The sequence below is a fragment of the Caretta caretta genome, chromosome 1 (genome assembly GCF_965140235.1).
Source record: "Caretta caretta isolate rCarCar2 chromosome 1, rCarCar1.hap1, whole genome shotgun sequence".
Classification (NCBI taxonomy): Eukaryota; Metazoa; Chordata; order Testudines; family Cheloniidae; genus Caretta; species Caretta caretta.
Genome location: NC_134206.1, coordinates 252,814,816 through 252,842,590, shown reverse-complemented (window position 1 = coordinate 252,842,590; position 27,775 = coordinate 252,814,816). Strand labels below are relative to the sequence as shown.

Here is a 27,775-nt window from a genome sequence, read left to right as displayed (position 1 = left end):
GATCAGGGCCCCACTGTGCTAAGTACTGCATGTACACATAGTTGAAGATAGTCACTGCCCTGAAGAGTGTACAATCTAAATTGACAAGACGGACAAAAGGTGGGAGAAAGGAAAAATGATTATCCCCATTTTACAGATGGGAAAGTGAGAGATTAGATGATTAGCCCAAGGTCTTAAGGGGCACAGCCAGGAATTGAACCTAGATCTCCCAAGTCCCCACCCAGCACCTCAGCAACAAGGTCATCCTTCCTCTCTGAAGAAATGTTTTATTTTAAATAAAATCCATCGGGCCTTAGAATTTGCAAAATGAGCACCAGATAATCACCAAGGAACATCATATCCCACTTATCCAGCTTCTATTATTTTCAGAAGCTCAAATGCTAGATTTTCAAATAACCTTTGAAAAGTAGTAACATGCCTGTTAAGTCCTTAGCGTCATGTTCATGACAGCTCCCACCAGCCAACAATATTGGCATGTTCTGGTGTGTGGGAATGTTGTATTTAAGAAAATTAAATTTTGTGTTCTTTCCTGTTTTTCCCCTTTTTCTGCCAACCTCCGTCACGGAAGCCATTCTCCACCTAGAACTATTCCCATAGTGGTAAATGGAACAGGCCTTTTGGGAGTATCTATTTGTCTCCTCAACACAGTTAGCCCCAGCAACCCAAGTCCCTGGTTGTGAACATCAAATTCCAAATTTAGATCTCACAGTTGTTACCGTAGCTCCCTCGGGCTGTGTGCTGAGGTCAGCTGCATTACAGCACAACTTCATATGGATACAGGGAAACCAAAGGGGAATTTTTTTAACATGCTGTAAATTCCCTTGATGTTAGCTCTGAAGAGCTGTTGGATTCCATTAGTTTGTAGCAACATGTGTATAAAAATGAAAACAAGAACAGAAATCTCAGCTTCCAAAAACAGGGTTTGGACAATCTGAGTCTACTTTGTCAGGCATAGTTATTGCAGAGCCATAAACTGAATAGTCCTGGAAAAGGGAGAACAGAGGACAAAGATATTGAGACATACGTCATGTGACAATACTAAAGGCTGACAGTCACCTTCTTCTAACAGAGAACAAGGAACTTGATTAGAATAAGGAAATAGTATTAGCCCTAAAGCTGTCCCAGCTCTTTCCCTCTGCTTCACTGTCAAGAGTCTGCCTAGAATCTTTCACAGCCCTCACCTGTCATTTTAAAGAAACAGCACACATATGCTCTCAGCATGTGTGCATTTTACAATGCGCTTAATTTACCACACTATTCAGATCAAGGTTCAGTTTTAGAAATCCAGATTTTTACTAGCTTTTAGTATTTACAATGAATATTCCCTTTTAAAATATTTATTACCTTCCTCCTTCCACACCAAATAGGGGTCTGATCCTACTCCTCGGAAGTCAATAAGAATAATTGCACTGCGTGTAATGGGAGTTGGATCAGATCCTAAATTTCTCAGGTGTATTATCCTCAGTGTTCTGAATAAATTTTATCTAGGGGCTATATGGGGGGAGGGATAGCTCAGTGGTTTGAGCATTGGCCTGCTAAACCCAGGGTTGTGAGCTTAATCCTTGAGGGAGGCCATTTAGGGATCTGGGGCAAAAATTAGGGATTAGTCCTGCTTTGAGCAGAGGGTTGGACTAGATGACCTCCTGAGGTCCCTTCCAACCCTGATATTCTATGATACTAGAGATGGTCAGGAAATAATTTTCTTCTCACAAAATGTTTTTGATGAAAATCAAATTTTCATTGATTTTTTAAAAAAATTAAGGTCGAAAGAATGGCCACATGAGGTCAGGCCACTGGTCTGTTTAGCCCAATATCCTGTCTTCTGATAGTGGCCAGCGCCAGATGCTTCAGAGGGAATGAACAGAACAGGGCAATTATCAAGTGATCCATCCCCTGTCACCCAGTTCCAGCTTCTGGCAGTCAGAGGTTTAGGGACAAACAGAGCACGGGGTTCTGTCCCTGACCATCTCGGCTAATAGCCATTGAAGGACCTATCCTCCATGAACTTATCAAATTCTTTTTTGAATGCAGCTAGCATGAGAACATAAGAATGGCCATACTGGGTCAGACAAATGGTACATTTTTTAGGATTTTGTCTGTACTGAGTGTGTATAGATATATATTTCTCTTTCTCAGCAATTGAATTGTTCAGCTTATAATTAAAAAAAGTAGGGTTTTTTTGTTTTATAAAAAATTGTTTTTCAGGTTTTTTAACAAAATCCCTTCAAATTTTGAGAAAAACAGATTTTTTCAAACATTTTCATTGATTCAAAAAGCCATTTTCTGTGGAAAAAATGTTTTGAAGGAACATTTTCTACTTTCTCTAGCAACTACATCACTCTTCTGTGTCCCAGGTAATTTTAAAAACCAATCCCAGTCATCTAAGGATGGTGCATCTTTCCACAAACCATTGATCACACAGGGAAGTGACTGCAGCCTTGCTCAGGATGGACTGCCTCTGCTTTCCCCCTCATGGCCTGGGTACTTTGAAGGCAATCCAAAGAATGAGAAGAGGTTCAGTGCAGAAGGAAGGAGAGGAGCACATGTTCCTGAGCTCACCATCTGCTCCTCCTGAGAAGCTCTGAAACTCTCTGTGGAGAAGTTTGGCGTAAGGAGGTTCTGCCTTCAAAGCAGATTAACTTTTCCTCTGCTTCAGACAGCTTACTATGGAGCTGCCTTCCAAGGCTTTCATACCTAGAAAAGCTGTTCACTGAAGCAGTGGGCATTTTCCCTGTATAAGGACTGCAGAATTGAATCCTGTGTGTACACAGTTCTGTTTTCCTGTGACTGAATTGTAGCCACCTCTGGGCTGGAACACTGCAGCTGCTTAACAGTGCAGCTTAATAGTGCACAGCAGCTGAGAATACTAAATAAAGACCACTGTTTCTTCTATTTTCTAAGAATAAAATATATTTTTTTTAAATTTGCAGTGCTTATAATTTTCTAAAAAAAATAAACCGTTTGCAGTAAAAGCATATGTAATACTGAACTTTGTTTTAGAGCAACCTGTAAAATTAATTTTAAAGTTGTCTCTATTGTAAGTGTAAGCACAATTTTACATTTTCTAACAGGGAAGTATTGGTCTATTAAAAATATTTTAAAAGTTTTGTAAAGTATAAGTAAGTATATTTAAAAGTCTGTAATTTCTGTTTTCTAACTCAGCTCCTTTCTACTTGATTTGTAAACAGAATTCATAGGAACATAGGCCTTGAAGGGATCTGCTGGGTCAAGTCCAGTTCCGTGCTATCACAGGAAACCACAACATATAATTCCATTCATAAATTTATCAAGCTCCACCTTAAAACGCGTTACAGTGTTTGGCCCCACAACTGCCACTGGGAGGCTGTTCCAGAGCCTCACTCCTCTGACGGTTAAAAACTTTCATTTAATTTCCAGCCTGTTGTTCATGGTCAGTTCATACACAGTTGTTCTTGTGCCAACATTGTCCTTTAGCTTCAATAGCTGTTCTCCTTCCCTGGGGTTTACTCCCAATGCATTTATAGAGAGCAGTCAGATTCCCCCTCAGCCTTTGTTTTGCTAGGCTAAAGAAGCCAAGTTCTCCTTGTCTTCTCCTCTCAAAAGATAGGCTCTCCATTCCCCTGATCGTCCTAGCAGTTCTTCTCTGTACCAGTTCCAGTGTGAATTAATCTTTCTTGAACACGGGTGCCCAGAAGTCCCACCCCCTTGTGACAACTAGAGGTAAAGCAGCCTCAACACAGGGAATGTCCCTTTGCTGGTGATCATAGGCATCCCAAGGCCGGATCACAAACTCTTCTGCGGGGATTCACCTAGTCTTCTCAGAGTGTGGACTGCAGTCTGAGGGGCTGCTATGGGATCAGGTTCCTCGGCTTAACTCCTCCACCCCACTCTGCCCTTTCCACCCTTCTTGTTAGTGTGGGGATGGCCAGCACTGGCCCTTCAGCGCCATTGGTCCCTACAGCTAGAGCAGGCTGAATACAGGGTTTGCAAATATTCATTTGAATTTCCAGCTGCTCAGTTCATTCTTATTCATGTGCTCTGTACAATGGTTTGGAGAACGCCTGTTCCTTGTACAAATAGCTGCATTCACATGTGAACTGAGGTATTTATGCCCACACAAGATATTTGGTGTTCATTATCCATTAGTCCCCATTCCTTTTATGTTAGTCCCCATTTCTGTCATCCAACCAGGGAGTCAGAACACCACCATGTGGAGGAGAAATGGGCCAAAAAATGGCTCCTCCAATGGCAGAGTATCCTGGCAACAACTTGTTTCTCTGTGGGGCTTCTGTCCTCCATGTCTCCTCCTCCAAGCCCTATAGTAGAAGGCCAGTATCTAGTGGCTTCTCCTCTTATATGCTGATGGTGATAATTATGCAGACAAATGGTGCTGAAAGAGACATGATTACAAAATACACTGTGGGCCAAAGCCTCATCCAGACAATTAGATAAAACTCATGGACTGTGTCTATTTACACTGCCTGAGGCTCTGGCCCCTGGACTTTAAAGTTTGTTTTGTTTTAAAACAAAATGACCAAGATTAGTTCCATAGAGATAAGGGACAGGGCATCCAGCTTCTTATCAGAATACAAACTTTCCCAAAGCTGAAGAAGAATATTTGGCCTGGAGTTTTGGGTCACACTCATTTCTAGTCTCCTAACCTGCCTAAGCTTTGGTACTAGTATTAACAGTAAAGTCACTCTTTGAAGTAAGTATGTCCAGATTCTTCACACAAGTCTAGCTAAGACTGTCCAGAGAGCAATCTTGGACTCATGCCCTGCTTTATACCCTATACAATCCCATTAAAGTCAGGGGTAATCTATGGGAATAAGTTAGGGCAAAATCTGGCCTCTCATTCTCCTGAACTTTTCCTAACTGCTCCATGGAGATGGTCCAGGCTCATGCAGCTTTTACAATACTGACAACAGCCACTGTCTAAGGCTGTTTCTTTTTTTCCCAATTACACCCACGCTAACATAAGAAGTTTATGTGATGGAATGACAAACCATTACAAGATACTGGCTATCACCTCCATAGCAACAATAGCAGCAAAAAAACTACAATACAAAAACAAGAGAAGGTCATTTTCTTTAGTCAGCATTTCCAAGAATGAGCTCAATTTTCATAAAACAATGTTTATACACTTGTTAGAACCCCAGAGCCGGGTGTGAATAAATATAACTCTTTCTATAAGCTTCCCTGCCATCACTTTAGTGCTTGTTTATTTTGCAACAGCTAAATATAGTTAAAAAGTGAAGCCTTTAAAATGAAATAATAAAATATAAGAGAAGGGCCCAAACCAAAGCCCTAGATTCCAAGTACTGCCAAATATTTTTATATAGTAGCGTATAGCACCTTTCCTTACAATAAGCTAAACACCTCCAAAATTTGAGATGATGGAAATCTCCATCTTGCATTTGGATCTGCCTGGGTGGTATCTTGCACTTGCACAATGACCCTGATGCAAGAAAGCACTGAAGCATATGCTTCACTTTATGCACATACTTAGTGCTTTCCTGAATAGGGAAACTCTGGGTGCCTCTTCACAGTTGAACAGTTCACGGGGTTCCACACAGGCACCAAGATCTGCCTGAGCAGAGCCAAGTACAAGATCGAGGCCCATATCTGGTTCCTCATTTTGTGCCCATCTCCTGGAAAAATCCTACCCTGCAGCCTCCATCCAGGCTTCGGCTTCAGAGCATCATTTTTTCTGAGCTCAGCTCGGCTTTAGATATCCTCTCTGCGCTGCCTGTGTGAACAGCCGTGGTTCTGAAGCCAGGGAGAAGAGGTGCTGCTCCTAGTAAAGGAGACGAACTAAGGGTTGTTGTTCTTTCAGGAGAGAAGTCTACAGGAAGCTGAGCAGCCTCTATCCCACCCACGCCTGTAAGCAGTACCTGGATGCCTTTCAGCAGCTGGAGAAATGCTGTGGATACCAAGAGGATAGTATACCTCAGCTTCAGGATGTCTCCAGATTTTTAAAAGGCAAGACATTACAGCCCATTGTATTTTAGCACTCCCAAGGTGGGAATCTACAATGCTGTGTGCTGGAAAGAGGAGTTGATGGTAGACCCCCATTCTGAAGGAACTGTGACTGCACAGGCCGTGAAGATCTGTTTGCTAATAACAAGGAGAGGGGGGTTAGGAATAGATACACTGTTGAGAGGCTGCAAGCTCAAGTTAGTCTGTCAGCAGACGTTTGAGTGACAGAGGACAGTGGAGATTGAGATCCTGTATTGCTAACCCCCAGGCCAGATTCAGTTCCAAGGCAGGGTGTGCCTTTTCGACAAATCGGCTTGCCAAAATCACTGTAATCTGGAGTAGCCAAGGAATGGCTGCAATAAAAGAAAACACCCTCCTTGCTGCTCTCCCAGCAATAGGAAGGGTGCCAGATGCAGGCCAAAGACAGTTGCTAAAGTAGGGCAAAATAAATAGATAAATTGTAGATTTAACTTCAAATAAAGTTTAAATTGGATGTTTATCCAGTCAAGTGATCCACTCCATCTACCAATAAACAAATGCAAGACAAATTGGCTTAACCTACTGCTGAAGAGATTTCCAGTACATTGTCATTTTAACTAGAGACTAACATATATTGGGCCAGGTCCTTGTGTTGATCCAGCAGCAAAAAGAGACTGGACAGCTGCATTACTAGTGCAGCCAGGGAGTCCCCAGATGTAGAGACATCCTTCAGTGGTGTAAATGGGAATGACCAGGAGTATGTCATCCATCCCCTCTCCCCCCGAACCTCAGGCATAATAGGCATTCCTGGGTGGATTGAAGGCATTGCCAGGGCTAGGAGGAGGTGGAACTGGAGAACAATACCCTCCAGTGATTCCATGATGGCAAAGCAATCCTAGAGAGCTGCTGTTGCTGATATAATGTAGAGCTGCCTTTAGGCTGCTCTACGTTATGCTGGGAGCTCGTGGGTGTGTTAAGGATAAGGAGAGTGGAAAGATGGCTGAGAGGCAACTTCCGACATCTCACACACCTGTGCATGAGCTGAACACTACTCAGCTTGGCCTATGGATCTGGCCCATTTTAGCTTGCTCACTAACAGAAAGTGAGAAATAACTAGGAATATTGTAGGTTTCCTTTGAGTTCCTCAGTGGATCATGGGGACAATGGCCTCATTCTGATATCACTAACACTGGTGATACACAAGTATAACTCCATTGACTTCAATGGGGGTTATTCCTGATTTACACTAGTGAACATGTGGTCAGAACTGGGCTCATAATACACATTGTTTTTCGTAACACACTGTTGTTGCTACTGTCATGTCCTATGCCTGCCACTGCCTCTGCTCAGCTGGCTTCTTCCAGACCCCTACTGATCCCAGCCAGTGTCTGGAAGATGTCTTGGACCAGGTCACTTGTCTTTTTCCTATCATTTGCCTCTCACCAGCGGTCGGAGGCTGTTTCCCTTTGAGAACGTGCCAGAGTGAAATTTTCCTGAAAAAAAAGCGTAAGACTTGAAAGTGCCTTAGCTAAGGGAAGTTTATTTAATATAGGAAAAAAGAGAATCATTTAAAATAATAGTGGATCACAACACTCCTGAGCCCAACTAAGGGAACATCATACCTCACTGTGTAGGTAAAATGACATTTTGTTTTATTGATTACTGTTCATTTTGGAAAACCCTACACAGTGGATTCAACCATGTCTTTCCTCAACTCCCTGAGCCAAACCTCCAGGCTTCACCCATCACCCAGTTCCTTCTCTGCTCTCTCTTCCTTTTCTGCTCCACTGAGCCTCTCCTTGGTGTACATGGCAACCATAACTGCACTGACCATTTGGGCAAGCTACTCTGACCAGTTTAGGGCTTGTTTTAGTATTCTCCCTCCCCCCTTCCTGTCTATTCAACCCTGCCTCCTGCACTCACTAGAATATCGGGGCATCTCTGGATGGTGGCGAGGAATTGGGTAGGTGTCTTCTCTGTGTGTTTTACTGCCAGCAGGGAGCTCTAGAAGTAATCTTTGTCAATAAGTCTTGGGATACTGCTCTGAATGTGACTGATATTGATATTTTTTATCAGTCCTAGCTAACGTCAGAAGGGATAACAGAAGCAGGGAGATTAGGGCAAAGTAAGGATCTACTGGTGTTCACTGTTTGTATGGGAACTGTCAGATTTTGTTTACTGATGTCTGTGGCTATCCACATCTGCTCTAGATTGTGTCCTACGTTATTTCCATGTGTCATCATGCAAGTTGTTCTGGGCAAACGTATGACAAAAAAAATCAGTTAGAAAACTCTGCAAATATCTACTGGGGGAGGGAAATTCAGAGTGTTCCACAAACCAGTGTTGTTTGTGGCTGGACTCATATAGTGGTGGATAAGATACTTGGGTCCAGTCTGAATCAATATTCATCGATACCTCCTTGTCACCAATAGGTCTAACATTAGATTCTCCTTATCACACAGCATTCCTCATAGGGCATTGTGAGAGTTGCAGTTACTGTCAGATCCCTTTGGCACAAACTCACTCTAAGTCAGAGGCTAATGGTGTCATTGCAAGATCTGCAGAAGCCGCAACAGCCAGTCCCATGTCAGTGAGCCACCTTGTGAGATTTAGGGTGCATGAGGCATACCTCTTATTTACAAATATCTTGGGTGAAATCCAACCCATGTTGTGGGTGGTGAAGAGCTGCACCGTCCCAGAGGAACTCTGGGTGGCATTGTGTCTCCCAGAATTCCACAGCATGTGGTGGGGACATGCCAGCCACTATATCCTATAATGGGAGGCAGTGTGCAGTTTCTTCCATCGCTGGCCAGATGTAGGTGGAGCTGTGGTCATGTGCAATGCTAGTCCTGAGTGCTACAGCCAGGGCCTAAATGCCATGACAGGCCTCTGACTAGCCAGTGTAGGTTCTCCCAGTTCCTCCTGATACCCCTGCACAGGCATGTAGCCCAAGTACAATCTAAACTCTTAGATTCACATGTACTTACTACAGTGCAGCTTACATGCTGCCTCTTACACATCGTCTTTGGATTTGGCTCAATGAATCATAGAAATTCAAGATGGAAAGGACCTTTCCTCCAGGTCATCAGCCTGCCAGGGAAAGAGTGTTCCCTGCTTTGTCTAGTCTGACTTCAAATGTGTCTAGGTATGGGGCTTCTACCTCTTCCCCTGAAAGATCGTCTTTATATGAGAAAGAGAACTAGTGACCAAACAGACCGAAACCAAATGTGCTGGAAGAAACATAAAACATTTCATGTGAACAGCTTGGTTTCTGTGGGAAACATTTCTGTTTAAACAAATTAGGAACGCAAGCACAAAGCCATTTCTGTCCTTTTATTTTTTAGTTGTGCACAATAAAAGTAATTAAAATAAGAGATGAAACGGTATTTATGAAAGCAAGGAATGCAACACAGATTTGGAATACGGGACTTCAAATAGATTATCTACTCTTCTTAAAGCACGGCAGTTTTACATGATGCTTTCTGAATACATAGAAAACATGGGCCTTGCCAAAGGGGGCTTATAGTTTAAACTTAGACAAATAAAACACAAAGGTGCAAGAGCAGATGGAAAAATGGGAGTTGACAGCTCTGGAAAGAATGATCAAATAAAAATGTAGAAAGGCTAAGGGCCAAATTATCCATAAGGAGTAACCCTACCTATTACATACCTTGTAGGGATCCCATGTAAATTCAATTGCTGTTGCACCCCAATGATTTCAACAGACTGCAAAAAACAGAGACGCCCTCTCCAAAAATGTATGGCAGTGTCCTGCCAGTGTAACTCCAGTTCCTGCTTTTGAATCATGCATACAAACTAAATGAAACACAACATAACACCATATGGTAACTCGACTACTTGAAGTTGATTGTGTCATAAAAGGCCCATGCAGGACCATAGGTATTGCCAGGCTAGCTTAGACCTGAGGTCCATCTAGTTCAGTGCCTGGTCTCCGGCAGAAGCCTATGCCAGCTCCTTCAGAGGAAGGGGTAAGAATCTTGCAGTAGGAAGTTACAGGCTAATGTATAACCAGGGAATATACCTCCTGAGCTGCCAGTGGCTGGAAGTTACCTTGTGCCCTGAATCAAGAGGGTGAGCTTCCCATCCAAAACTCTTGTTTATTTCTGATATTTATGATTACAAGAGAAGAAGGCTGCCAGTGGCTAGGGCAGTAGGTGGGATTTGGGAGATCCAGCTTGAATTTCCTGCTGTGCCACAGTTCCGCTCTGTGGACAAGTCACTTAACCCCTCTGTGCTTCAGTTCCCATCCATAAAGTGTGGACTATACCCCTGCCCTTCTTCACAGAGGTGTTAGAGAGATAAATACACAAAGGATTGTGAGGCATTCAGATACCACAGTAATAGAGCCCATATTAGTACCTAAAATAGACAGACATTTTCCTTCTCCATCTGTACCAGAAAGTTCTGGGACTAAATGCAAAGGAAATTTCAAACTGCTTGGATGGTGTAGAGTTGTCATGTTCACAGTAGATTTTCCTGCTGGGCTGTTTTGTTTTGCAGAAAGAACAGGCTTTCAGCTGAGGCCAGCTGCAGGGCTGCTATCTCCTCGTGACTTCCTTGCCAGCCTGGCATTTCGTGTCTTTCAGAGCACACAGTATATAAGGCATTCCTCTTCCCCTATGCATTCCCCAGAACCGTAAGTAGGATGATATGGCATAATCCAGCGGTTCTCAGTCTGTGAGCCTTTCGTCGCGGTGGTTGTATTCATTTAGATGGAATACAGGGGCTCAAAGAGTCAAAGGTGTCAATGTAACCCAGTCATTGTCCAACATTCAGCAGTGTTAGACAAGGTCTTTGTTATACAGAGACCTCAGTCTGCTTATTACCATGGCAAAAACACCATTAAACATTCTTTAAACCTTTTATTAAAGATACAGAAAAGAAGGAAAAAGTTAAAGCATTTGAAATGTAAAGTATTAAGTAAGGCTTTCACTTTAACAACATCCCTCCCTCGTTCCCTTTCCCTCTGGCTGAAGAGAGTTTCTAGAAGGAAAAGTCCCTTTGTTTGGCAGGTTTTGAGATGGTAATAACTGTTCTTTTGGGGAGAAGAGAAGTTAGTTGAGATGGGTTGGAGCTGTTGTTAAAGTACAATCCCATTTCTTAAAAGGCAAAACAAGATGCACATGCACAAAAGGGGACAGAAGAGAACAGCAAAGATGGAAAATAGCAGCTTCTGTCTCTGAGGTTGATTATCGCTTGCAACCTCATTGCTGGAAAAACACAGGCACAGCACACAGTCTTACCAGCAACTCTGAGACCTGACAAACTCATATCATCACCAGGCTGTTCAGAGCATTGTTTTTATCTCCCTGTCTGGTCACAGGCTTATAGCAGTGTTTAAAAAAAATGCAGTCTTGCCTGGCTAAGACAGATTCTTCTCAAACAAAAGGAAAAAGGAGAGAGATAGGAAAGAGAAGAAATAAGGTAGGGAAGGAAAAGAACAAAGGGGGTGTGCAGGGGAAACCAAGTCTCACATGGCAGGTGGTGTTTGGGATTCAGCCAGAGCTAGTGGAGGAGGGGATAAGGTATGCCCCCTTCTCTCTGGCCCAGTCTGGTCAGGACACCTCTTAGGATAAGGATGAAAGTGGCCCAAGGTTCCAGGAGCTGGTGGGGGTGGCAGCCATGATGACAAACCTTGTTCCTTCCTTTTCTCTCATCTTATATCAGCCAGTGTCGCAGTCCATTAGTTTTTCCCCCAGGGTCTGTCTCTCTGTCTTTTTAAGGAGCCCAAAAGGGAGTGATGGACAGAATGAGCCCACTCCCTCATTATTTGGTCTACAAATTAGGCCTAATTTCCAACACCAATTTTGATTCATGAATTTTCAGTCCCAGGCCTTTCTTGTTTACCAGGCGTGATTTTAACATAGTCCTTGAGTTCTGTCAGGATGCTCTTTTTGCTTGGACTAATTCAGTTCTGTTTTTTTTCACTTGTGCTAATTTTTATAAACAAGCTTATGCAACAGTCTGAGTTGGACTTTGGTTACCTTTTGCCCATCAACATGTGTTATCTTCAGCTATTGTGACATTTTTAAGACCTTTCAGTCACTTTTTACAGTTGAGCTCGCAATTAGGATAAATTTGTAGACTCAATTACCACAACATGGGCCACAGAATGAAATAATTTGAGAAGCAAGCAGAGGTGGAAGTGATCCACGAGAGAGAGCCTGTTTCTTTTGCAAAGATGTCTGGAGAAGGAAAAGACTGGGGAGCAGCTGGTTTAATCTGTTCATACTTATTATGTTGACCATTTGTTGAATTCTGAAAAGATGCTTGGCTGCATCCACAACACAGGAAATGTGATCCCAGCCATGAGAAGCATACAATGTAAATTAGACACAGCCTCTTGGCTTGATTTTGAACACCCATCAATCCCACTGAAGTTACTGGGAACTGCATTCCTAAGCACCTTTGAAGATGAGTCCTCAAGGACCAAATTCAGAGTTGACATAATTGGGGAGGAAGATTAGGGGGTAAGTTACACATCGGTAAGAGTGGATGAAAGTGAGTATAACTTATACATTGAGTAAGTGGGACAGCAGGGCCTGCCCTGCCTTATCTTACATCCTCTTCTTGGTTGCTTTGCTTGCTATGAGTCCACGCTTCTGCCTCTCCAAGTCCCACACCAGTTGCACATCCTCTTCCACACCAGCATTCACACCACTTCTCAGTTGGGCTCATGGTGTACAGTTCGAAATCAAGTTCATACACAGATTATATGTACAAGAGGCACTGGATAAAAGACTGGCCTTTGCTGTAGTTGTGGCCTGGTTTTTGGAGGAGCTGCTGAGCACCCACAGGTATGAATGAAGTCAATGGCAGCTGTGGCCATTTGAATTCTGTTTTCATGATGTGTGTTCAGAGCTTGGCAAGGTTATCAATGAAAGGCTGCATGGAAGAAGTAAATTTTGGGGAGAGATGTCCATGTAAAGAAGGAGGTATCTGAGCAAATTACTGGATCTGGGGAGTTCTAAGTCAAAGCATGGAAGAAGGCTTAAAGACAAGAGTAGGAAGATAACACAGAGCTGGACAGGTAGGAGGCTTGGAAAGAGCACAGACAGCTGGATAGGAGAAAATGAAGGCAGAGACCTAGAGCCAAATACTCAGCTGGTGTCTATCTGACTCCAGTGGTATTCTTATACATGTCCCCAATGGAGCTTCACTGGATTAGGCCAGTTGAGAATCTAGCCCGTGTGAAATTTCTGTGCAAAGATTTGGGAGGGAAAGAATAGCAGTGAAACAGCTGATATGCTCCGCTTAGAATTGTACTGCGGGGGAGGGGGTGTGTGGACTTTCACATAAAACAAGCTTTATTACATGAGAAAAGTGATTTGTTTTCCAGGGACTGCTGCCACGAATTGTTGGGCCATGTTCCCATGTTGGCAGACAAAGAATTTGCACAGTTCTCACAGGTAAGGAACCTTGTCTGTAATTCCAGTAGCAATGAATTCAAGGGACTAGATGTGATTTGCTATTTTCATTTTGAGGGTTTGATTCTCCCCCATTTATGCCTGTATAGGTGATGGTGTTACTTGTACTCTCCTGCACTGGGGGGTGCCAGCTACACCCTAGAGAAAATATACCTGAGGACAGGCAGGCAGTGTCACCTAGGGGAGATAAGAACCAAGGCAGAAATAAGAAGAGGGAAGCTTCAGTTTACAGCCATTACTGCAATGAGACCCCCCTAAGAACTGCCTGCCTGAGAATGAATAGGCTCTTCTTTTAGGTACCCATCATACTGCATGGGAACTCACATCTCTGGGTTTCACAGACAGGAGCCATCATAATTTAGGCTGATCCTGTCCCAGCATTTTGATTTCAATCTGACAGGGTACTTCTATTATGTCCTTCACTGTGGCATTCAGTAGAGTTTTATCTTGTTTATAAATGGCCATATTCTGACACCATTACTCATATTGATTAGAGCCTTACTTCATGAGCAGTCTCCTTAAAGTAAATGGTACTTACATGTGGAGTAAGCCGCTACTCCATGTAAGAGTATCAGAATCTGTCCCATAGTGGATTTAGCGCTTCTGAAAAACTGCGTTCTGTGGCTAATTAGGGAACTGCAATCTCTAGGGATTGCCAGTCTGTTCTCTAATTAAACACAGAACAGGTACAGCACAGGAAAAAGCAGCACAAACTTCCCCTACCCTGCATTGTTAACATGCCTCAAACTTGAGCTGGTGGGATGCTCTCAGGGATTAAAAGGTTCCTCATGCACTAGCCCCATCAGTCTTTTTCCTCTACTGACACGGTCAACAAAAGTGCCAGTGTTTCTGTGATGTAGACACTTGTCCAGTAGTTCTGGAAAGAGACCACCGGTTGGTTTCATGACATGGAGCCTAGGGTCAGAGAACAGAGCCAAGGGTCAGAACCGGATTACCTGGAGTGAAGAAAGGCTTGGGCAAGTCTGGAGTCAAGGCAGGACCAGGGCTGGGAACATGCAGGAGCTATCACCGGGTCATGAGTTTTGGTCATTACCATATTCGAACCAGTGGATCATATAATATTCTAATGCCCTGTGACTGCCCTGCACTGTGGGGGTCGGGGGGGGGGGAGGGGAAACACTCCCTTTTGCTTGATACTAGAAATAAAAAACCATTAAAAGATGTAAAAATGGGGGCCTTTAGTAAGTTCAGAACCACCAGGTTTTGTTGTTGCTCACTAATTTAAGTGAATGACATCAAGTGTTTTTTATGGCTGAATTCCCGTCATGGAAATTCTTCTTGATTTCATCCACTATGTGAAAATTAATGGTAAAAATGCCCTTGTTTTGTTTCTGTTACTATGACACTGTATCCAGGGCTTGAATTGTAAGGAGGCTCCAGAGAATTAAAAATAATGCAATTAGCTTAATGGGGAGCATACAAGGGAGGAGACAGATTCTTGCAGTCAACCACTGCTGCTGAAAAGTTCAGTAGTGCTCTTTTGAAGTGACAATAGGCCCAATCGAGGTCTCACTGAAGTTGATGGGAGTCTTTCCATTGTCTTTAATGGCAGTTTTAACAGGCTCAAATTTCCATTGGGCTGGTAAACCTATAAAGGACCTTGTGTCTCATGCAATTCTGGAGGTGTATTATGCTCCTATTACCAAGGTCTATTCAATTCTATTCACGTTTTTATACCCATGTTCACCACTATAGTATCTGAGAGTCTTCCAGCAAGCCATGTGACTACACATCTGTTATATGTTGTTTTTTCTCTCCTCCTCTCCCCAGAGGGAGATGCATGGGTAGTGGAGTGTCTTTTCTGGATAGCATATGTCTTTAAAAATATATATATATATATATATATATACACACCTGTTACTCGATGTTTGTTCGAGAAGACAGGACAAAGAAAGGCACCATGCCCTGGGATCGGAAAGTAGTGAGGTTTGTGATGATCCTTTGCTCTTGAGGGAGTTGATTCCACAGATTGGGATTGCCCTGGAGAAAGATGTCTCCCGCACAGATGAGCTTGACACTGATTGTCCAGAATTCCACTGCACCAGAGGAGCCTAGTTGTTGCCCGCAGACTTTTAGATGGTCTCTTACATATCCTGGGCCCAGGCCACAGAGCACCTTGAAGATAAGGACTGAGACCATAAATTTGATTCAAAATTCTATGGGAACCTAATGTAAAGAGGGTGTCATGTGATAGGGACATAGCCAGTGGTCAAAGCAGGAGTCATGCCCAATGATCAGAGCAAGAGTCAGGTCTAGTAATTAGAACAGATGTCTATTGCCAAGGATCAGAGTCCAGGGCCAGACCCAAGGGTCGCAGCCAGAGTCAGTAGCCAGAGCCTAGGGTCAGGGATCAGAGCCAAATGTCAGAGCCGGAGTCAGAGGTCAGGAATTGGAGTCAAGGGTCAGAACTGGATTACCTGGAGTGAGGAAAAGCATGGGCAAGGCTGGAGTCAAGGCAGGACCAGGGCTCGGGACAAGTAGGAGCTATGACAGCCGTGGGCAAGGCAAATGCTTTGAGCGCCATTGAACTGCTGCTGCAGCTGGGCTTAAGAGCCGGCCCGCTGACTCTGCAAACCAGTTGGGCAGTGTAGTCAGTCAGCCTACCACCGGCAAGCCGCGCTCGTTAGGTTGCCCAGAGACTGGCTGTGCTGCAGGCCCTGCCTCCATACTGGCAATGCTGCTGTCCTGATTCCTGACAGAGGGAAGGAGAGGTGTAATGTGCTCATGGTAGCCTGCGTTGCTGAGGAGAGGCGCTGCTACATTCTAAACTAGATGGAGCTTCTTAAACATAGAAAGGCTTCATGGCCGGGTATATCGCAGTGCCGTAGTCCAGCTGAGAGGGGACGAAGGCATGAATAACTAAGAGCAGGTCTTCGCTCACTAGAATGGGATGGAGTTTCCTAACCAAGTGGAGCTGATAGAAAGCATTCCTCATGGATGCTGCTATACGAGAGCTCAGTGTCAGTGAGGCATCCAAGAGTAGTCCTAGACTACAACTGAATTGACCAATTATGGCTGTATATCTTCCCACCAACAGGGACTGCACCATAGCTATAAGCTCTTCAAAATACTTTCCTCTGCCCACAAACATCACCTTCATCTTGCTCAGGTTCAGCTTCGACCAGCTATTCTCCATCCAAGAGATGAGCTCATCCAAGCCCTGGGATCTCTTGATGGCAGTAGTGTGGTCATATGTTGTCAAGGTTCCTTCCCCACTGTGAACTCTAGGGTACAGATGTGGGGACCTTCATGAAAGACCCCCTAAACTTATTCTTACCAGCTTAGGTTAAACGATGCCACCACCAAAGTGTCTATAAAAATAACAGGGGAAGTGCCCACTTGGAAACGTCTCCTCCCTCCCACCCCAAATATCCCCCCAAGCCCTACACCCTCTTTCCGGGGAAGGCTTGATAAAAATCCTCACCAATTTGCATAGATGAACACAGACCCAAACCCTTGGATCTTAAGAACAATGAAAAAAGCATTCAGTTTCTTAAAAGAAGAATTTTAATAGAAGAAAAAGTAAAAAAGAATCACCTCTGTAAAATCAGGATGGTAGATACCTTACAGGGTAATCAGATTCAGAACATAGGGAATCCCTCTATACAAAACCTTAAGTTACAAAAAGACACAAAAACAGGAATATACATTTCATTCAGCACAACTTATTTTATCAGCCATTTAAACAAAACCGAATCTAACGCATATCTAACTAGATTGCTTACTAACTCTTTACAGGAGTTCTGACCTGCATTCCTGCTCTGGTCCCGGGAAAAGCATCACACAGACAGACAGGACCCTTTGTTCCCCACCACCACCACCTCCAGCTTTGAAAGTATCTTGTCTCCTCATTGGTCATTTGGGTCAGGTGCCAGCGAGGTTATCTTCGCTTCTTAACCCTTTACAGGTGAAAGGGTTTTTCCTCTGGCCAGGAGGGATTTAAAGATGTTTACCCTTCCCTTTATGTTTATGACATATGTGGGGAAGGATAGGTAGAGCTGTGTCTCATTTGCATATTGCTGGATCTTGGGTCCACACCATCTGACCCATTTACCGAGTGGCTGCATGTAAATTTGACATGAAAGAAGCAGCAGAGGAGCTTCCTTGCCCATTGGAGTTCTGACTGTGCGGCATGCCTGGCATGAGGCATGTTACTTCCTTACTCACACAGATTCTTTGTAGTGAGAGCCATTTCTGCCGCTCTCTCTCCTTTAGTCAGAAAACACAGTTGAGTTTGCAGGGTCACGTCATCGATACAGGACAGAAGGAGTGAACTTTTTCAATCTCAGATAAGGTTTGATTCAAGTTTCTGGTTATTTTTCTGGTGCTGAGGATGGTGGTTCTTTCTTTATCCAAACCACTTCACTCATTCTCACCTGTAACCTGCTTCTGAATTCTTTTCTGTACAGTCAGGGTTGAAGATGGAGAGTTCCAGGATGGGCATGGTAGCAGAGGGGGAAAGAGGAACAGTTAGGAAGAGAGGAGAAGGAAAGAATAGGGGAGACAGTAAGGAGGCAGGAAGAGTACCAGAAAACATGAAAGTATGAGGGAATCCAGAAATGTAGATAGGGAGGCAGAGAGGGCAAGGGGGAAGCAATTGAAAAGACAAGGCTAGGTGGGTAGGCTGGCAGATAGGCATCAAGGACAGTGAGTGGAGCTGGCATAGGAGCTAGAAAGGGGTCTGGCAGGTGAGAAAGAGACTATTTGTATGTTGCCAGGCCATGTAATGGGAGAAGCCGGAGGTGTCATCCAGCCATATAAACCTTGGTCTCATAACAAGATTTCTTTGTTGTTTGGGGCGAGAGGGCATATGCCTTGGGTCAAAACTAGGCTAAGAACTGGTCAACATGAGGCCAAGAACTACATGTGATTAAACAGTTTTAAGGATCAACAAATCTGGTTCCTTGTGCTGTGTAGATGGGGCCAGAGAGACAAAGGTATCCTGGAAACCCCTGTAGGACATGTCGGCTGACAAACAGCAATGACTATTTCATGTTAGAAATGAGATAGTACTCCTCTATCTCTGTCTTTCTCCTGTTGGCTAAACAATAACACAAGTATAACATTGTCTACTTGCTTTAGGCTATTGGACTGGCTTCTCTTGGCTCATCTGATGCTGAGATTGAAAAACTGGCAACAGTAAGTATAGATTATACTTTAACATCAGAGAGAAAATACAAGGGCCCTGATTTTGAGAAAAATGCTGAGCGTTCGCTTTCAGGTGCCTCAAGTTGGGTACCGAAAATGGAGGCATCACAAATGTTGCCTCTGAACTGAATCTCCAGATCAAGAAAGGGCAGAACAATCTCCAGATCAAGAAAGGGCAGAAGCATGTGCTCAAATACGTCCTTCTTCAGGAAAGCAGATAAACACATGCGTAACTTTAAGCAAGTGCTTAATTATTTTCCTGAACCTGAATGTCTTCCTGAATCAGGGTCCTCATTCAGTTTCAGTCACAGAAAAGTCATCAGTCACTTCCAGCTTCACGTCACACCAGCTACGAGGTCAGATTACCTGCATCCTACTATTAAACTAAACCAGCGTTGAAAAAAGGTTTATTTTTGTGTGAGCATAAACCAGCCACTAGCTGTGATGATCCACATAGTCACTACAGTTGCAAACACTAGAACTATCATAAGCAATCTCAGGGTAGCTATTACTCTGTAGACGGCCTGGCTTTGCAGATAGAACCCATACTAGGACTAAAAAAACCTGGGTTCTAGTCTGGCTCTGCCGCTGGGTGACCTCAGGCAAGTCACTTCACCTCCCTGAACTTCAGTTTCCCCTTCTGTGAAAAGGGGATAATGATACTGATGTACTACCTAAAGTTCTTTGCAATCCATGGATGAAAAGTGCGATATAAGAACTGGTGTTTTTATTTCATCACTGTTCATTTCAGACAGTGGAAGTTATCGTCATTTACATGACCAGATCCTCAGCTGGAATAAGACAACATCACCACCACTGACGTCAATGGAGCTTTTCAGCAGCTGAGGATCTGCTCCACGAAGTCTTTCTTGTGGCTGCCCCCTAGCCAGCTGCCCCAGTCATTGGAGAATCGAGCTCCAAGGCTAAACCACAATACAAATTCACAGCTGGCCTCACTTTACCAGGCTGCCCAGTCCGAGCAGCTCACAACTGTCCTGCAATCTGAGTAGAGCAGGGCCCACAGAACAGAAAGTGCAACGTGATCGCCTGGCTTCTTGCCATCCAAAAATAGTTACTGGCCCCCAAAGCCAACGGCCCTAAATGTCAGCCTGTGGAAGTTGTGTATGACCACTGTAAGGAAGACTGGACTATCATACACTACATCACTTAGCCCTGGGATGGACAATACTTTAAGAGAGCCCACAAAAGGTATCCCCTGCTCTCCTGTGATCAAATCTGTGCACCAGGAGTGCAAGTTCCCATGGAGAGAACAGGGGTGCTGGAACAATGTGTATAGTGGGGTGGCTGAGAGCCATTGAACCGAACTGTAAACCCTGGATATGATGGAAACCACTACAAGCCAGGGGGTGCTGTCGCACCCCCCCAGGACCCCTAGTTCCAGCACCTCTGGGAGAGAATGGGTAGGGGACTGTGTGAGGATCCTATTAACTCGCTCTCCTATTTAATCACAAATAGTTTCCTCCTTCCTTGGTTATGAGAATCACCACTTAGTGAACACACATTTTAAATTACACTGGCCGGAGATGTTTGCAATTTGAGCCTGCAAACTCTGAGTATATTGATATGATAACATACTGTCACCTCACACTGACCTGTGTAATTTGAGGATAGTGAGGTGGTGTGAAGACCTGGAGCAAGCTGGTATAAATGGGGATAACTCCACTGACTTGAATGGAGTTCTGACCCCTAATGAAACACCCTGGGGGTACATCTTTATTGCAAAACAATACCCACGGCAACGAGTCTCAGAGCCCGGGCCAAATAACTTGGGTTCACAGGGCTCATGCTACAGAGTTAAAAATAGCAGTGTAGATGTCTGGGCTCGGGTTGAAGCTGGGGCTGTGAAACCCAGTGAGGAGGGAGGGTCTCAGAGCCTGGACTCCAGCCCAAGCCCAAACATCTTCACTGCTATTTTTGGCCCAGTCACACAAGCCCCCTGAGCCTGACTCAGCTGACCCAAGCTCTGAGACTTGCTTCTGTGGGTCTATTTTTGCAGTATAGCTGTACCCTGGGTCATTCTCCGGGTGAAAGGCTTTCGGGAACACCTACCATTTCATGCAACCTGGCCTATTCCAAAGGTACATGCTTGCTCATCAGGATGATTTTTGAGTGCCAGGAGTAAATCAGCTGTGTCGGGGTGAATTATCCATCTACGGAGAGCTCTGCCAGAGGCAAAGGAATCCTTCCAATGCCCCCCCACATACAAGCAGCTCCTGCAGCCCCTCCCTGATGAGCCCACATATATCTTTGCAAACCCTGCAGTTCTCAGTCTCTTTGTTGCAGGCCAGGAGGGGGTCGCCAGTAACAGCCCAGGGGTTGTGAGCCTGTCTAATGTTCCCTTTCTCCAGTCACCCATTGGAGAAGATTTGCTCAACCACGTGTGCCAGGATGCAGATTGAGCGCAAAGTTCCCCATGAACCTTTTAACACTTCTGTGGCACCTACTGTGAAAGGCAGGAGCCCAGGTATCCCATAAAATGCCATGGCAGGAGTCACACTCCCCCCCGTCCAAACTCCTCAGGAGTCTACGGCACACGTGAGAAAGACTCTTCATGGGTGAGCAAAAACAGGAGGAAAAGAGCTACGTTGTCCCTAGATCCCATCTGCGCCAGTACTTGGGAATTCAGCTCGGGGGGGGTAGGGGGGGGAGGAAATGAATTATCTTTAGTTTTTTATGGTTGTCCAACGAAGTGATGCAAACTACGGGTCAGACTGCGAACCCCTGGTATGACTCATCCAAGTGGTCCCATTAACGTCAATGGGACAACTCCTGAGATTCCTGGCTCATCAGTGGAAGAATGGGGTCCACAAGCTGGCTCTAAATTACCAAATCACATAGAGACACATTCCGACTCCTCCTGCTGACCTTACTCCATGAGACGTTTCCTGAAGTCAGTGAGACCACTTATGGAATCAGACTCATGCTGATGCATGAGTGCTGCTGTCACAATCTAGTTCTTAATGCCTCTCAAGTCTAGTGGCCAGAGCACAGGTCTTGGGAGCCAGGAATATCTGCATTCCCTCCCCCACCCTCTCTTTCTCTCTCTCTCTCTCTCTGTGATCTTGGTTAACTCATTTAGTTGGCTGCTTCAGTCTCTCCACCTGTAATAGGGGTATTAATACCTATGTCATAGGACCATTGTGAGGACGAGCTAGTTAATGTAATTAAAGTGTGCTGCTAAGTGTTATGAGATTGATTTTACTAAATCTAACGCTGAACCACCATTGATTCCTTCGTCTATTCCGTTCTTAATATTTAGATTGAACATGTGTCCAGTTCTACACAACTGTGTGAGAGCAGGACAGATTGAAAGGTGTCAGCATTCATGCTTCAACTGACTGCCCAGGTGGCATCATAGCATGTATCACACTATAGCTGTGAGTGTCAAGATCCAAGATCCTCACTCACTTAGCATCACAGAAGTGACACATGGGGTACTTTCAGAAAGAATGGGGCACCCCATTCCACCTTCCTGTCCCTCAGGATCCAACCAAAGAGATCCTATACTAAAAAGATGAGGAATTGGAAAAGATCCCCATTAGAAAATAAAAAGGACCTAGATGATTAGAACATCACAAATGGAGTATTATCATTTGAAATGTGGGTAAAGTAGTTAGAAGAGAAAACCCCAAAGGAACAACAATCCTGGGTGTTTGTTTCTTTGTTTGACTGTTTGGCTTTTGGGTTGTTTTAATTGTATACGTCCTTGCTAATAACAAGTCAGAGAACTATGATGCTATACATCAAAGAAACCAAGATATATAGGTAGAATAGTCTCATACTATTCTGTGAGGTATCACCAACTCTTTAAGTGGAGTGTTGTAAACAAATCACTTAGGGTTTGATTGAAACTTAGGGCTTAGCTCTGTGTAAGGGGCAGTGCATAGCTGAATGCCCCAGAAGGAGGCCTGAGATGAATTGTGACACGGAGCCACATTGGGAATATGATTCCTTCCTTCCCTATTGTTTCTCTCTTGTTCTTGGAGCAGGTATAGGTTCTACCCCTCCCTGTCCTTCTGCTGGGGAAAGGTACTGAGTGTATAGGCCCTGCTTCCTCCTTCCCCCAGCTTCCCCATGTCTGAAACTGCAATGTGGGAAGGGTTAACAGGGGTGCGGAGGGGGAAAGTGTCCTAATTCCCCAACTCTCCAGAGCAGGTCTGTAGGGCTCTGTCACAATCCAGCACTTAATGTGGAACTACTTCAATTTGCAAGGGCAGCCAAAAGATATTTGTCCTTGTTGTCTGTTGTAATGCGATAAAAGATGGAATTGCCTTCATTTTAAAGTGGATGTTGAAGCTAAGGGATGGATCATTTCAAATTTCTGCTAATAGTGCCATACATAGAATGGAGGGGAGGGGACCTTTCCTATTTCACTTTGCTCAAGTAGTAGATAACTTGTGTTACAATCTCAGGCATGGATCCTACACAGTGGAACATACGGGTGCTCGCTGCACCTGTGTGGAGGCCCCACAGACATCTCTACGTCTCCATTGACTAAAATGTAACTGACAGTTCACAGGGCACAATACAATTTGTAGCATCTTTCAAATCAAATGATAATGGAGCAGGCAAAACTTTTTTGTTTCCTCCACGTGGTTAGCATTTTTTAAAATTGAGTTTCCTTTTTGGAGGGGCAGAATGGCAGTAGATTTGGATAATTTACTTTAAAATTTAAATATATAAATATGTAAGGATATTTTCTTAAAATATACAAACTTAATGCTTAAAGATAACAGAAATTAAGAAAAGCAATAGGGAGAAAAGAAACAAAAGAAAGAGAGGGAACAAGTCAAGGAAACAAAAAGGGAGGTGATTATGAGTTTAGTTTATGGTTCTCACAAACTGATTAGTTGTTCTTGGTTATCAGCTCTATTGGTTTACTATTGAGTTTGGTCTCTGCAAACAAAATGGATCCATCAAAGCTTATGGGGCAGGACTCCTTTCATCATACGGGGAGCTTGTGGTAAGTAAAATGTATTTATTATTGAGGGATTCCTATGATCCATTTTCTAACGTTTGTGGGGAAAGTTAATGAATGTTTTCTGACATAAAAATATTCTGAGGATCATTTTAAAAAACACTTGATCATCACATTTAGAACCTTACTCCTTCTACCCTAGAGAAATTCAGATATTCCCTTCTCTCCTACAACAGACATTACAAATATGAATAGAAAAGTTATAGCTTTGTCTGTCTTCCAACTAAATAATCAACATAGCCTTGAAAACTAACCATACTTGTGAACTAATAGACTGTCTCCTCATGGTACCTTCACCAGTACAAGCTTGGTCTCTCTCAGCATATGCACAATGTACCCAGCTCTTTGATGGCATCAGCAGTAACCAGGTAGAGAGCCGGTAGCCTGCTGTCAAAATAAGTCAGTGAGGACTTGTCAAGGATATGCGACAGTCTGAAGTTGACCACAGCTGCATGGCAGGTCATTAGAAAAACACTATTTAAAAAGATTAGCTGCACAGTTGCCCTGTCCTGTTCAAAACTGGTTCAGGGATGCAACCCCCACCCCCACAATCCCCTTTTGGGTTGGGACCCCCACGGTTACAACATCATGAAATTTTGGGTTTAGACATCTGAAAACATGAAATTTACCAATTTTCAAATCCTATGGCCATGAAATTGACCATAATGGACCCTGAATTTGGTAGAGATGACCACAGATGCCTTGGTAGATCAAAACCTGGCAGACAGAAGCACGGTTGTCTGACATTAAGCTAGTGTAGCTGCTTGTTGTTCACTAGAGGGTGTTATCCGGGGTTCTTTCAACCCGAAGCTCTTGGTAACTTTTACTCTGTACAAGGTGGTGTCAGGAAATAAATCAGGGGAGACACGGCTGTCCGACCAATAGATGGCTGGCACAAATAGGACAACACAAGAGTGCTTTCAATTAAAGCTAAACTTTACTTAGTCTCAAGCACTTACACACATCCGCAACAGGTTAGTAAAACACCCCCAACCCTTGATAATTACCGAAGCTGAGTGGCTCTCGAGTGACACAGTGGCAGGCTTCCGGTGGCCAAATCTTCTGTCTGCCGGTGGGGACTGCAAGATGTATCCAGAGGGAGAGGCCAAAAAGAGTCCAACTACCTCAAACTTTTCCCCCTTATTTATACATTAGTAATAGAATGACATGTCCCTTAAAGAAAACTTGTTAAATAAGCAGTTTCAATGGTCAAGCAAGAGGTTCCTTCTGATTATTGATTAACCACGTGTGGGTTTTTCCAGAGTTTGGAGCCTTGAGGCCCCAGTAGGCATTCCTGGGGAACATCCTGCTCTTTGAAAATGCATGTATCAGCAACTTCAACATAAATCTTATCAGGAAGGATACGGAGTCAAGTTGCCCTTTCTGTGGCACCCAAAACCCCCTCCCCTCCTGCCTTGGTCAAGCTGCATGGCCACTTTACAGTCTGCTGACTTGGCTGCTTTTAGCAACAAGCCATAGTGGTTTCAGGCACTTTACTGGTTTGCCAAAATCTCCCCATACAGAGGGCAGTGAGTCTTCTGGGATTGGTGTGCTCCTAACTCCTGCAAACCAAACTGCAGGGTTCAGTTTCCAAACTGAATGGTGCACAGTTTGCAGAGCTTTCCTTTATGGTATGCAGGGAAAGCTTCCCTCGTTAACACCCGTATAGAAGTATGTGTGTCTTTGTTACAATGTGGTATTGCGATCTTGTGCATGACCATTTTTAAAACCTGTATTATAGAGGTACAGCACCTATATATATATATAATACTGGACTTTCTCACGTTGAACCAAAAAATCAGCGTCCATCTCCACAAATTATGCTCAATTACCATACAGTTGGTTTAGACTTATACCTGTTCTAGGATAAAGTCTGCAGGCTACTGATATTTTCTTAAACGTCCCTCTGTCTTCACCATATGCACTGTCAACAAATATAAGGTTATAGCGGATTTTATTTATCTTTTAAAACCTGTCAGATCCATTATCCAAACTGAATATGAGGCAAGGATCAACATTTGTTTTATCCCCTTATCTATCTAGGTGACCAGACAGCAAAATCAGGGCAGGGGGTGGGAGGTAATAGGCTTCTATATAAGAAAAAGCCTCAAATATCAGGACTGTCCCTATAAAATCGGAACATCTGGTCACCCTAGATCTGTCTGAATACTTTATAGCTTTAAATCTAATTTATTTCAGCATTAAGCAGGGTAATAAAGGATACTGGTGCTCATGTCTCCAAATATATATGTTTTGAGGCACCTAGGTTAAAGTTCAGAAGCTCAGTAAAGGTTAACTAGTTGTTTTTCAGCATGGCCTCTAGAGATTTTGACAGAGCTTTAAATCTCCCCTTTAAGTGATTAATCACAATAGAGGAATCCAGTCAAGTCCTAAGGCTAGGTCTGTGGTGAGAGAAACTGAGTGAGTGTACGACCTTGGTTGTAAAGGCTAAAGTTACATCTGCCGTTTAACTGAATGTAGAAGGCAAGTGCTTTGTATTGCTCTTGGGGCTGCCTAATTTTCTCATTAAGAACTGCAGAATCAGTCGGAGACGTTTTAACTCTTCCCTGCTAACTGCTGCTACTTCATTTTAAAATCAACCACTCTATTCCATATTATCAAGGTTCCCATACTGTGCTCATCACAGCAGTCTGAATGCCTTCCAATACCTCATTAAGTAACTCGACTAACATCCCCATGTGTTCTCTCATTCTCTATCCCCGGGGGATATTTTTTAAAATATACACGTTGTTGTGTACTTATGTTACAGAAGGCAAGGTCAAAGGGATGCACTTTGCTCTTGGGGTAAAAGGTGGTGAGGTTTGTGATGGCCCTTAATACCTGGCATGGAGGGATTCATTCCACAGTCTCAGACCAGCCCCGGCGAAAGTTCTAGCTCCAGCAATCTTTACCCTTATTGCAGGGGTGAAAGTAACTTAAAGGACTTACCAGTACGCCGGACTCCTGAGCTGGGGGCAGGGCCTCAACTGGAAGGCACTGGGCCTTTAGAGCCCCGGGCCCTTTAAATCAAGATTTAAAGGGCCCTGGGCTCCGGCTGCAGTAGTGGCGGCTGGGAGCCCCAGGCCCTTTAAATCACTGCCGGGGCTATCAGCTGCAGAGGTGGCTGGGAGCCCCGGGGCTCGGGGACCATTTAAAGGGGGCCTGGGGCTCCGGCCACCACTTCCGCAGCGGAGCCCTGGGCCCTTTAAATCACCACCAGAACCCCGCTGCCGGAGCCTTGGGGTAGCGGTGGCGGGGCTCCAGCAGTGATTTAAAGGGCCAGGAGCTCCCAGCCACTGCTACCGCAGCGGCGCCCCGGGCCCATTAAATCGCCGCTGGAGCCCCAAGGGTCCTGGCCACCTCTGTTACCCGGGGGCAACGGGGCTCTGGCAGCAATTTAAAGAGCCAGGGGCTCCAGCTGCTGCTGGGAGCCCCAGGCCCTTTAAATTGCCACCTGGCGAAGCTGGTCCAGGATGGTGCACCGGCTCTTGCTGGTACACCGCACCGGAGCGTACCAGCTTAATTTCACCTCTGCCTTATTGTAGAGAGTTCCGTTGTGTCAAAGAAGCGGAGTTATTGACCCTGATTTATATCTCAGAGTACTAGGTGGCCTTTTAGGTATCCTGGGCCCAGGTTACAGAGCGCCATAAAGGTACAGACTGAGACCTTGTACCTGAATTGAAATTCTATTGGAAACTAGTGTGGAGAGCAGAAGCTAGATGTGATGTGCTCACAGTAGCCTATGTTGCAGGAGGAGAGGTGCTGTGCCATACTGAACTAGTTAGGTCTTCCTAGGTGCTGAAGGCTTCATGTCCAGATACATCACAGTGCTGTAGTTTACATGAGGTGTGAATAAATGAGTCCAGGTCACTGTCCACCAGGATGGGACAGAGTCTCTCAGCCATCAGAGCTGATAGAAAGCATTATTCCTGGATACTGCTATATGAAAGCTTGGTGTCAGTGAAGAATCCAAGAGTCCTCCTAAACTATGGATTGAATTATTCAGTTATCAATGGATCTAATGGAGACTTCACTGTAGCAGTACACTCTTCCGAATGTTTTCTTCTGCCCACCAGCATCACCTCAACTTTGCTCAGGTTCAGCTTCAGCCAATTGTTCTTATTCCATGAGCTGATCTCATCCAAGCACTGGGCCATCTTGATGGTAGTGGTATGATCCTATGTGGTGAAGGATAGCTAGAGTTCTGTGTCATCTGCATGTT

General features: G+C 44.3%; 1 protein-coding gene across 1 annotated transcript in view; it reads left to right on the top strand.

The window, feature by feature from the left end:
• The window catches only part of LOC125627430 (tyrosine 3-monooxygenase-like), a 46,409-nt gene that overhangs the window by 8,175 nt on the left and 10,459 nt on the right, over positions 1-27,775 (top strand). Inside the window, exons 6-10 of the mRNA XM_048831527.2 lie at positions 5,816-5,961; positions 10,459-10,594; positions 13,298-13,367; positions 18,489-18,545; positions 23,443-23,538. Of these exons, the coding sequence (XP_048687484.1) occupies positions 5,816-5,961; positions 10,459-10,594; positions 13,298-13,367; positions 18,489-18,545; positions 23,443-23,538 (505 nt within the window). The remainder of the gene's footprint in view (positions 1-5,815; positions 5,962-10,458; positions 10,595-13,297; positions 13,368-18,488; positions 18,546-23,442; positions 23,539-27,775) is intronic.